The sequence below is a fragment of the Chiloscyllium plagiosum genome, chromosome 20, assembly GCF_004010195.1.
Source record: "Chiloscyllium plagiosum isolate BGI_BamShark_2017 chromosome 20, ASM401019v2, whole genome shotgun sequence".
In the NCBI taxonomy this organism is placed as follows: domain Eukaryota; kingdom Metazoa; phylum Chordata; class Chondrichthyes; order Orectolobiformes; family Hemiscylliidae; genus Chiloscyllium; species Chiloscyllium plagiosum.
In genome coordinates this window covers 19,854,422-19,865,109 of record NC_057729.1, presented here as the reverse complement: position 1 = coordinate 19,865,109, position 10,688 = coordinate 19,854,422, and the positions used below count along the sequence as shown (strand labels likewise).

At 41.4% G+C, this 10,688-nt stretch overlaps 1 protein-coding gene across 2 annotated transcripts in view; it reads right to left on the bottom strand.

Moving 5' to 3' along the window:
* dpm1 (dolichyl-phosphate mannosyltransferase subunit 1, catalytic) overlaps window positions 1–10,688 on the bottom strand; it is a 104,397-nt gene that overhangs the window by 26,810 nt on the left and 66,899 nt on the right. For both annotated transcript variants that reach the window (XM_043710255.1, XM_043710256.1), the window contains exon 8: window positions 1,242–1,310. In XM_043710255.1, coding sequence (XP_043566190.1) covers window positions 1,242–1,310 — 69 coding nt within the window. The remainder of the gene's footprint in view (window positions 1–1,241; window positions 1,311–10,688) is intronic.

The following is a 10,688-nucleotide window of genomic DNA, read 5'->3' as shown; positions in this document are numbered from 1 at the left end:
GTGGACTTGTTGGGCCGAAGGGCCTGTTTCCACACTGTAAGTAATCTAATCTAATCTCATCTAACCAAAGTCTTATAAAGCTGCAACATGACATCCTGACTATTGTACCCAATGCCCAGACCAATAAAGGCAACATGCTGTACATCATCTTTACCACCCTATATACTTGTGCGGCCACTTTCAGGGAGCTATGGACTTGGATCCCACGATCCTTCTGCACATCAATGCTGTTCAGGGTCCTGCCATTAACTGTATACTTTTCCTTAACATTTGATTGCCCAAAGTGCAGCATCTCACACTCGCCCAGATTAAACTCCATCTGCCATTTTTCCATCCATTCTTACCTTTACAAATAGGATAACGTTAGTGGAGAAATACAATCAAATAATTCAAATTTAAATTGATACCTAATGGACAACAGAAACACCAAATATATTCATATACAAGTCAGTACGATGATTTTCAGCCAAATCCCCCCCACATAATTTTTAATATACTTCATCTAAAGTGGGCTCTTGCTTTGTTTGTTTTTTTTAAGATCAAAGCCCAAAGGATTTTTGAATCAAAAGTTTATAGGCAGGGACATTCATGATTAGATTTCCTTAAAAGGGTATAAATAATGAAAATGAGTTTTAGTAAATTAAGTGTGGAAATGTTAGATAATTAATAGGGCATGAAATGAATATAGTTTGTATTATGGAATAGATAAATGCTAGAAAATTAATAATGAATTCTTCAGTGTTGTTGATTTTTTACTTTATTCCACGTGATAATTATTTTGGGCCCAAACCAAAAAAGGGTGCATCAATTCCTCAAAAACATTTTGATATAAAAGTCAACCCTGAGAGATTTGGAAGAAAAATCCTGGTCTCAAAAATTTGACTTTTACAAGAGAATGTGTGGTAAAAAAGCTGACAAAAAACTCTTCTGTCATTCCACTCCATGCATAGCATAAACTTACTGCTATGTGCAAAGAGTCAGATATATGTCAGTAGATATTCTGTAGGTTTAGTGAAATGTAAAGTATTAGAAGATTAGCCTTAAATTTCTAATGGTCATTCAAGAAAACAAATTCTATTTTTCATTACCCTCAGTACAGTAGGAAGAATTTGTTTGATTGAACTTAATAGGAAGACAGCATTTTGTTGTTTAATAACTATGTATAGTTCTTTACATGCCCTTAAGTTACAAAATTACACCCACATAAATGTAAATTAGAAGACATTAAACCTCATTCTTACCTGAAGCTACCTGTCAAGTCTGAAGCACCTGGTCTCAATAATATCTGTGTGACAAAATTTGCTCCTCGACTGTATTAAAGAACAGTTGTGAATAATTACAACATGAAAACAAAGTGATGTCATTTCACTGATCTTTGAGAAATTGTCATCAATGTTTATTTAAATTCTACACTTAGCAGTTGCATGCATTAACAAAATTTAAATACAAAACAGTGAAATAAATTAAACCATTGTAAAATATGTAAACTTTATTTGGGGGCTGGATGACAAAGGAGAAGTATTAAACCAGAAGTAAATTTGCATCTTATTTTAAGCACTAAATTACTTTGCATTTGATATTTTAAAAAGAGTGATTGCAGCACTATAATACTTTATCCTTGAAATAAAATTCATTTCTTTTTACTAAATTAATTTTAATGCTGATAAATGGGGTTAAAAAACTTAATTCAGACCATCCAATTTACTTCGCTATTGAAATCTTGGCCATCATTTTCAGAAATCCATTACAAATTTGGCTAGCAATTTAGCTTATCTTGGTGCTAAGATTTACCTGAGAAGAGTGGGCCAATAATTGTGACAGACTGTTCCATAAGGCATCGCAAAATGTAAACGCAGATGTAAATGAATGAAATCCCAATGAGACACCGAAAAAGATCAATTTGCTTGTCTGAGTGATACTCAGGACAAAAGCAATTCACACCTGGTTCTTCAGTAACACACTTAAATTAACAAAAGCAGTGAAAAAGAAAACAAATTCTAACGTATGCAACTTAAACTATACCCTTTCAAAGTCCCAAATACTGTACCACAGACACTTAATCATGATTAATTCAAAGGAAAGATGGTTTAATACATTACTATTTCGGGTAAACAAAATTCGAAAGATCACAAGGCCAAATGCAGGTGGGAGTTATTTTCAGATGAACTAGAGTCCTGTATGAATTCTCTTTTTTCAGCTATCTTGGTTTTTCCATATTTTTGACCACACAGAGCACGCAATGGAAAGTTGGAACTTTTTAAATTGCAAGTTCTGTATATTTTCTCTTTCACTACAGCTCTTGGCATTTAAAGCTTTTTTTAAAGCACACTGCTGCTCAACCTGTTGTCAGGAAGAACCTTTCTTAGCTCAGAAGATTCTCAGTCTTACATTTACTTTTTATTCATTTGTGGGACATGGGCATCGCTGGCTGGCCAGCATTTATTGCCTGCTCCTAGTTGCCCTTGAGGTGGTGATGATGGTGAGCTGCCTTTAACTATTGCAATCCACATACTCTAGGAGTGCACCCACAAGACCCTTAGGAAGGGGATTCTAGGATTTGGCCCACTGACAGTGAAGGAATAACAATATATTTCCGATTTAGGATGGTGATTGCCTTGGAGGGTAACTTGCTGGTAGTGCTATTACTATGTATCCGCTGCGCATGTCCTTTTAAATGGAAGTGATCTTGGGTTTGGGAGGTACTATAGATATTGAGTGAATTTTTGTGGTGCACCTTCTAGGTAGTACACATTGCTGTAACTGAGCAGTGGTGGATGAGGGAGTGGATGCTTATGGATGTGGTGTCAATCAAGCAGACTGCTTTGTCCTGCATGGTGGTGTCGAGCTTAGAGTGCTGTTGGAGTTCACCCATCCAGGCAAGTGGGGAGTATTCCATCACACTCCGGACTTGTGCCTTGTAGATGGCAGACAGGCTTTGGGGAATCAGGGTGTCAGTTACTCGTCACTGTATTCCTAGCCTCTAACCTGCTCTTGTAGCTCCTGTGTTTATATAGTGAGTCTAGTTGAGTTTCTGGTCAATGGTACACCAGAGGATATTCATAATGGTGAATGCAATGACAGTAACACCATTAAATGTCAAGAGGCAGTGGTTAGATTGTCTTTTATTGGAGTGGCATTACCTGGCATTTGGGTCGTGCGAACTGTACTTGCTACTTGTCAGCTCAAACCTGGATATTGTCCCGATCTTGTTATTTTGAACAGTCTGCTTCAGTACCTGAGGAGTCACAAATGGTGCTGAATATTGGGCAGTGAACTTCCCCACTTCTGACCTTATGATGGACAGAACGGCATTATTGAAGCAACTGAAAATGGTTGGGCCTAGGATGCTACCCTGAAGAACACTTGCAGAAATGTCCTGGAACTGAGATGACTGACCTCCAACAACCACAACCATCTTCGTATAGGCCAGATAAGACCCAAACCACAGGAGCATTTGTCACCAATACCCATTGATTCCAGTCTTGTTAGGGGCTCTTGATGCCAAACTCAGTCAAATGCAGCTTTGATTTCAACGGCTGTCACACTCAACTCACTTCTGGAATTCAGCTCTTTTGTCCACATTTGAACCAAGGCTGTAATGAAGTCAGGAACCAACTGGACCTGGTACAACCCAAACTGAACATCACTGAGCACGTTACTGTTGAGCAAGTACTGCTTGATAGCACTGTCGATGATAGGGTTGAGAGGAGACTGATAGGCCGGTAAATGCCTGGGTTGTATTTATAGAGTCAGAGATGTACAGCATGGAAACAGATCCTTTGGTCCAACCTGTCCACGCCGACCAGATATCCCAACCCAATCTAGTCCCACCTGCCAGCACCTGGCCCATATCCCTCCAAACCCTTCCTATTCATATACCCATCCAAATGCCTCTTAAATGTTGCAATTGTACCAACCTCCACCACATCCTCTGGCTGCTCATTCCATACACGTACCAGCCTCTGCATGAAAAAGTTGCCCCTTAGGTCTCCTTGATATCCTTCCCCTCTCACCCTAAACCTATGCCCTCTAGTTCTGGACGCCCCGACCCCAGGAAAAAGTCTATTTATCCTATCCATGCCCCTCAATTTTGTAAGCCTCTATAAGGCCACCCCTCAGCCTCTGACGCTCCAGGGAAAACAGCCCCAACCTGTTCAGCCTCTCCCTGTAGCTCAAATCCTCAAACCCTGGCAACAACCAGGGTTTCAAGTTTCACAACATCTTTCCGATAGGAAGGAGACCAGAATTGCACGCAATATTCTAACAGTGGCCTAACCAATGTCCTGTACAGCCGCAACATGACCTCCCAACCCCTGTACTTAATACTCTGACCAATAAAGGAAAGCATACCAAACGCCTTCTTCACTATCCTATTTACCTGCGACTCCACTTTCAAGGAGCTATGAACCTGCGCTCCAAGGTCTCTTTGTTCAGCAACACTCCCTAGGACCTTACCATTAAAGGTCTTGCTAAGATTTGCTTTCCCAAAATCAGCACCTCGCATTTATCTGAATTAAACTCCATCTGCCACTTCTCAGCCCATTGGCCCATCTGGTCAAGATCCTGTTGTAATCTGAGGTAGTGTCATCTGCAAACTTACTAACTGTACCTCTTATGCTCGCATCCAAATCATTTATGTAAATGACAAAAAGTAGAGGACCCAGCACCGATCCTTGTGGCACTCCACTGGTCACAGGCCTCCAGTCTGAAAAACAACCCTGCACCACCACCCTCTGTCTTCTGCCTTTGAGCCAGTTCTGTATCCAAATGTCCAGCTCTCCCTGTATTCCATGAGAACTAACCTTGCTAATCAGTCTCCCATGGGGAACTTTGTCGAACGCCTTACTGAAGTCCATATAGATCACATCTACTGCTCTGCCCTCATCAATCTTCTTTGTTACCTCTTCAAAAAACTCAATCAAGTTGGTGAGACATGATTTCCCACGCACAAGGCCATGCTGACTATCCCTAATCAGTCCTTGCCTTTCCAAGGACTGATTAGGGATAGTCAGGATTCCCTCCAACAACTTGCCCACAACTGAGGTCAGGCTCACCGGTCTATAGTTCCCTGGCTTGTCTTTACCGCCCTTCTTAAACAGTGGCACCACGTTTGTCAACCTCCAGTCTTCTGGCACCTCACCTATGACTATCAATGATACAAATATGTCCTGCTTTTTGTGTTAAGGACATGCTTGAGCAATCTTCCACTGCAGCAAGTAAATGCCAATGTTATAACTGTAATAGAACAGCTTAGCTCGGAAAGCAGCAATTTCTGAAGCATGTCGGCAGTACTATTTTTGGAATTTTATCATAGCATTTGCAATATTCAGAGCTTCCAACAATTTCTTGATATCACATGGAGTTATTCAAATTGGCCGAAGACCAGTATCTGTGATGCTGGGACCACTGGAAGAGTCTGAGATGGATCATTCACTCAGCATTTCTGGCTGAAGACTATTGCAAACGCTTCAACCTTATCTTTTGGATGGGTGTGTTGGGCTTTTCCATCATTGAGGATGAGGATATTTATGGAGACTCTTCCTTCTCCAGTGAGAATTGTTTAATTGTCCACCACCAATCACATTTGGATGTGGTAGGGCTGCAGAGCTTAGATCTGATCTATTGATTGTGGGATCGATGAGCTCTATTACTTGAAATTTGCGCTGTTTGGCATGAAAGTAGTCCTGATTGACACCTCATTTTTTAGGTATGCCTACTGCTGCTCCTGCCATGCCCTCCTGCACTCTCCATTGAAGCAAGGTTAATCCCTGGCTTGATGGTAATAGTTGAGTGGGCCATGAGGTTGCAGATTGTGCTGGAATATAATTCTGCTGTTGTTGATGACCTACAGCACCTCATGAATGCCTGGTCTTGAGTTTAGATTTGTTTTAAAGTCTGTCCCTTTTAGCGATAGTGCCACACAACACAATGGAGAGTATTCTCAATGTGAAAGTGGGGCTTCATCTCTAAAAAGGACTGTGCGGTGTAACTCTTACCAATACTGTCACGAGCAGATGCATCTGCAGCCAGCAGCTTGGTAAGGATGAGATCAAGTATGTTTTTCCATCTTCATCATCTGCCGGAGACCCAGTCTAACAGCTATGTCCCTTAGGGCCCAACAAACTTCATTATTAGTGCTGCTACCAAGCCATTCTTGGTGGGTCTGTCCTCCCAGTGAAAGAGGTCATATCCTAGGACAGTGGTGGTGGTGGTGGTGGTGGTATCTGGGACATAGTCGTACCTCACAGAAAACGCTTGGCTGTTGCTCAACTACTCAGACAGCTGTCTCAATTTTGACACAAGTTCCCAGATGTTACTAAGAAGGACTTTACAGGGAGTTTGCCATTGACCTTTCCAATGCTAGGTCGATGCCAGGTGGTCCATCCAGATTTATTTCACGTTGAGACTTTGTAGTGATTGATACATCCGAGTAGCTTGCTAGGCCATTTCTGTGATCCGGTGATAGTCAACCACATTGCTGTGGGTCTTGAGTCACATGCAGGCCAGACCAGGTGAGGTTAGCAGATTTCCTTTCCTGAAGGACATTAGTGAAGCAGATGAGTTTTTCTGACAATCGACAATGGTGTCATGGTCGTCCGTAGATTCTTAATTCCAGATTTCTTTCATAAATTCTAATTCTACCGACTGTCCCTTATTGCTTCCAAAATGAACATTGTATTTCATAGCTCAACAATGTGTCTAATTTGATTTTTAACTTGCTAAACATTCCTGATATTCCAGCTATAACAGTCCAACTTCCATTCTAATTTATATTTCCAAAAGACGAAATATACTTGCCCTCATAAACTAGATCATCCAGTTCAATTCTTCCCATACCATTGAAAAAATACAAATTCAATTTGTTTTTGAAATATTTATAGGGCTTTCCCTTTATTACGATATCTAGAAATCTATTTGATATATTGACAACAATCCTAAATTCATCTTCTACTGGATTTGATATAGGTCTCTCTGATTTAGTTTCAGGACTGAGATGAAGCATTTTCCTATTTTCTCTTAACCATACTCAAACTCTGTAATCACTTTGACAATCTCAGTACTCAAAAACACACGTCCATCTAATCTTTCCTCTTAACTCAGATCCTCCGGGCAAAAACACTAACTCGAGGAAAAACACTAACTTTTGGATCAGAATGTCAATGTCAGTCACAAATGAGGGATACAGGTTTGCACTGCTTAGGAAACAGTCACCTGAAAGTGATGTTTCCCAAAATGGATTAACCAGGGACAGACTCACCATTGATTATGGGCAGTAAGCAAGCTCTCATGACAATAGGAGGCCGTCCAGCCCAGAAGGTGAGGAAGCCTAGAATTCCAGAGAGAGGGGGAGAGAGGGAGGCCTTTGGTTTGAAGTCACTCTCAAACTACTTCAAATTTCATGTTAAACATGGTCAAATTTTATAAAACAATCCCCTTACGGGGCATCTGAAGCTAGACAGATGAAGATAGCTTCAAAGCACTGGTTTTGCAGTTTGCTACAAAGAAGTCATCTTCAGTCAGCTGGTCCCAACCTCGGTTGCTCTCAGGCCAACTGAAAAATTTTATTCAGCCTTTGGCAAGAGGTCTTAATAGGCCATTAAGTATCCTCAATTAGTTCTATGAGCAAATAGCCCTTTGGCTGCTAATTTCATCTCCATGAAAATGGCGTGGGGCATTATGGTGCTCACAAATTAACACACTAGATGACAGCACAAATTATCCTGCTTGTCCACCTTCATTCTCCTCCCCATTTTGATGCTGAAAATCTTGCTCTAGGTATCAGTGTCAAGAAGAATGATAAGGCTAAGTGCCTAAAGCATTCAAAAGTCCCAGTGACAAGAATCAGACTTCGTACTGGGTTCTGAGCAATACACTGTAATCTAATCATAACTTTTACCATTTTGGCCAAATAATCAACATTCTACTGCCTTTGTTAATTGATGCTCTGCATTGGTTGGACCCATTATGCAGAGTCCACTAAGACTCATTTTCAGATACAATGAGTGTCTGTGTAGAGTATACAAAGAGGCAAAACAAGTTAGTTTTGTAAAATGAGGTTTCGGAGTTTGTAAAAATCACTTCACAATAATACATCTTAAAAAAACAAGTCAGAAGTCACACACCACCGGGTTATAGTCCAACAGGTTTATTTGAAATCACAAGCTTTCGAAGTGCTGCACCTTTGTCAGGTGAAGCTGAAAATGTTGTGATTTCAAATAAACCTATCGGACTATAATCTGATTTCATGTGATTTCTGACTTTGTCCACCCCAGTCCAACACTGGCACCTCCACATCACAAAAACAAGTGCTCAAGAAATTGAAATAAAGATAAGTCTCAAAAATGATCTGAAATTTTTTTTTTCAAAGCCCATGTTTCCCTCAAGACACTAAACCTTTTTATTTCCCCAGTGGCAATATGCTCTCATTGCTTCACTTCACAGTTCATCTTGTTATAACCACTAGGTTAGATTACATTTTAAATTACGAGGTAAAAACAATGACTGCAGATGCTGGAAACCAGATTCTGGATCAGTGGTGCTGGAAGAGCACAGCAATTCAGGCAGCATCCGAGGACAGGCAAAATCGACGTTTCGGGCAAAAGCCCTTCATCAGGAATAAAGGCAGAGAGCCTGAAGCGTGGAGAGATAAGCTAGAGGAGGGTGGGGGTGGGGAGAGAGTAGCATAGAGTACAATAGGTCAGTGGGGAAGGAGATGAAGGTGATAGGTCAGGGAGGAGAGGGTGGAGTGGATAGGTGGAAAAGGAGCTGGGCAGGTCGGACAAGTCCGGACAAGTCAGGGGATCGAGTTGCTGGAGGTTAGAAACTAGGATGAGGTGGGGGAAGGGGAAATGAGGAAACTGTTGAAATCCACATTGATGCCCTGGGGTTGAAGTGTTCCGAGGCGGAAGATGAGGCGTTCTTCCTCCAGGCGTCTGGTGGTGAGGGAGTGGCGGTGGAGGAGGCCCAGCACCTCCATATCCTTGGCAGAGTGGGAGGGGGAGTTGAAATGTTGAGCCACGGGGCGATTTGGTTGATTGGTGCGGGTGTCTCGGAGACGTTCCCTAAAGCGCTCTGCCACATCCACTAATATCATCTATTGTATCCGTTGCTCCCGATGCGGTCTCCTCTACATTGGGGAGACTGGGCGCCTCCTAGCAGAGGGGGACAAGGAGTCCAGGTCAAGTCTTATCGAAAGTCAGATGCCAGGTTTAACACCTGAACACAACAGGGAAGCAATTTTGTGTTGACTTAAAGACTCTGAGACAAACTGACTCAGAGGGAGGAGGGAGAAAGCGTGCGAGGGAGAGAAAGTGAGAGAAAAAAAATAAGACAGCGTGTGAGAAAGAGCGAGAGCGCGAGAGAGAGCGAGACTGTTGGAGACAGCAGGGGAAAAGGCTGTTCTGTTTGCTACCATGCATAGATAGCAGCATGTTTTATGGTCACTGAAATGAAACCCGTGGAAATACAAAAATACTGGAAAATTCACACTGGTGAAACCAGGAGATGGATTCACAATGTGGGCCTGGATGCTAGACATTGGTTCAGACATTCTGAAAAAGACTGAAGAGACTTTTGCCAGATACTGCATGTTAAAACTCAATAAAATTGTATGTTATTTCAGGTTGGTTCTGTAAAGTCTGTAATTCTATGGAGAATGCTGTGGAACATATAAGCATGGCATGGTTTTATTAGTTGTTCTTAGAAATTAACAATGGATATTTTCTGTCATCAAGAGTAGATTAGATTAGATTACATTACAGTGTGGAAACAGGCCCTTCGGCCCAACAAGTCCACACCGACCCGCCGAAGCGCAAACCACCCATACCCCTACATTTACCCCTTACCTAACACTATGGGCAATTTAGCATGGCCAATTCACCTGGCCTGCACATCTTTGGATTGTGGGAGGAAACCGGAGCACCTGGAGGAAACCCACGCAGACCCGGGGAGAATGTGCAAACTCCACACAATCAGTCGCCTGAGGCGGGAATTGAACCCGGGTCTCAGGCGTTGTGAGGCAGCAGTGCTAACCACTGTGCCACCGTGCCGCCCACTAATTACCTATTAAGTGTAGTTTTAGCCAAGTTATTTTTAGTTTATTGCTGTAGAAATCTTAAAACTTTAAATCTTGTTACATAATTCTATTAAGTCATTCACTGAGAATTTAAATTGCTTAAAACAAACTTATTGGGCTCCATGGATATCATAACGATCTCTTGACTTGGACTTGCTCTTGCTCCTCAAGCTGGTATCATAAGGACAGCATCCAAAATCCAATTGCAATCTATAATTTTATTTAGATACTGTGAAACCATATAATTACCACATCTAAATATTCTTCCTACTATACTTTCATATTCTACTTTTGAAACATTATGCATCACCTTAAACTAATATTAAATGGCTTCCAATATTAGTTTAGGCATTTGCTAAGTCTAAACCTCTCTGAACTGCATTTATTCACAGCACCCTGCTTTCTCTCACAGCTTTGGATCACACTCATTCTACTTACAATATCCTCATTAAGGTTGTTAATATTATTCACAGCGTAGTTGGTGGACTCGATGGCTGCAGCTGTCAAATTTGAACAGCAGCCATTGACAACAACTGAGTTTTTCAATTTACAGTCAGTTTCTTGATCTTACAAACTTCCACTTAAATTGGGGTAAGTGCACTCTTTTTGAAAG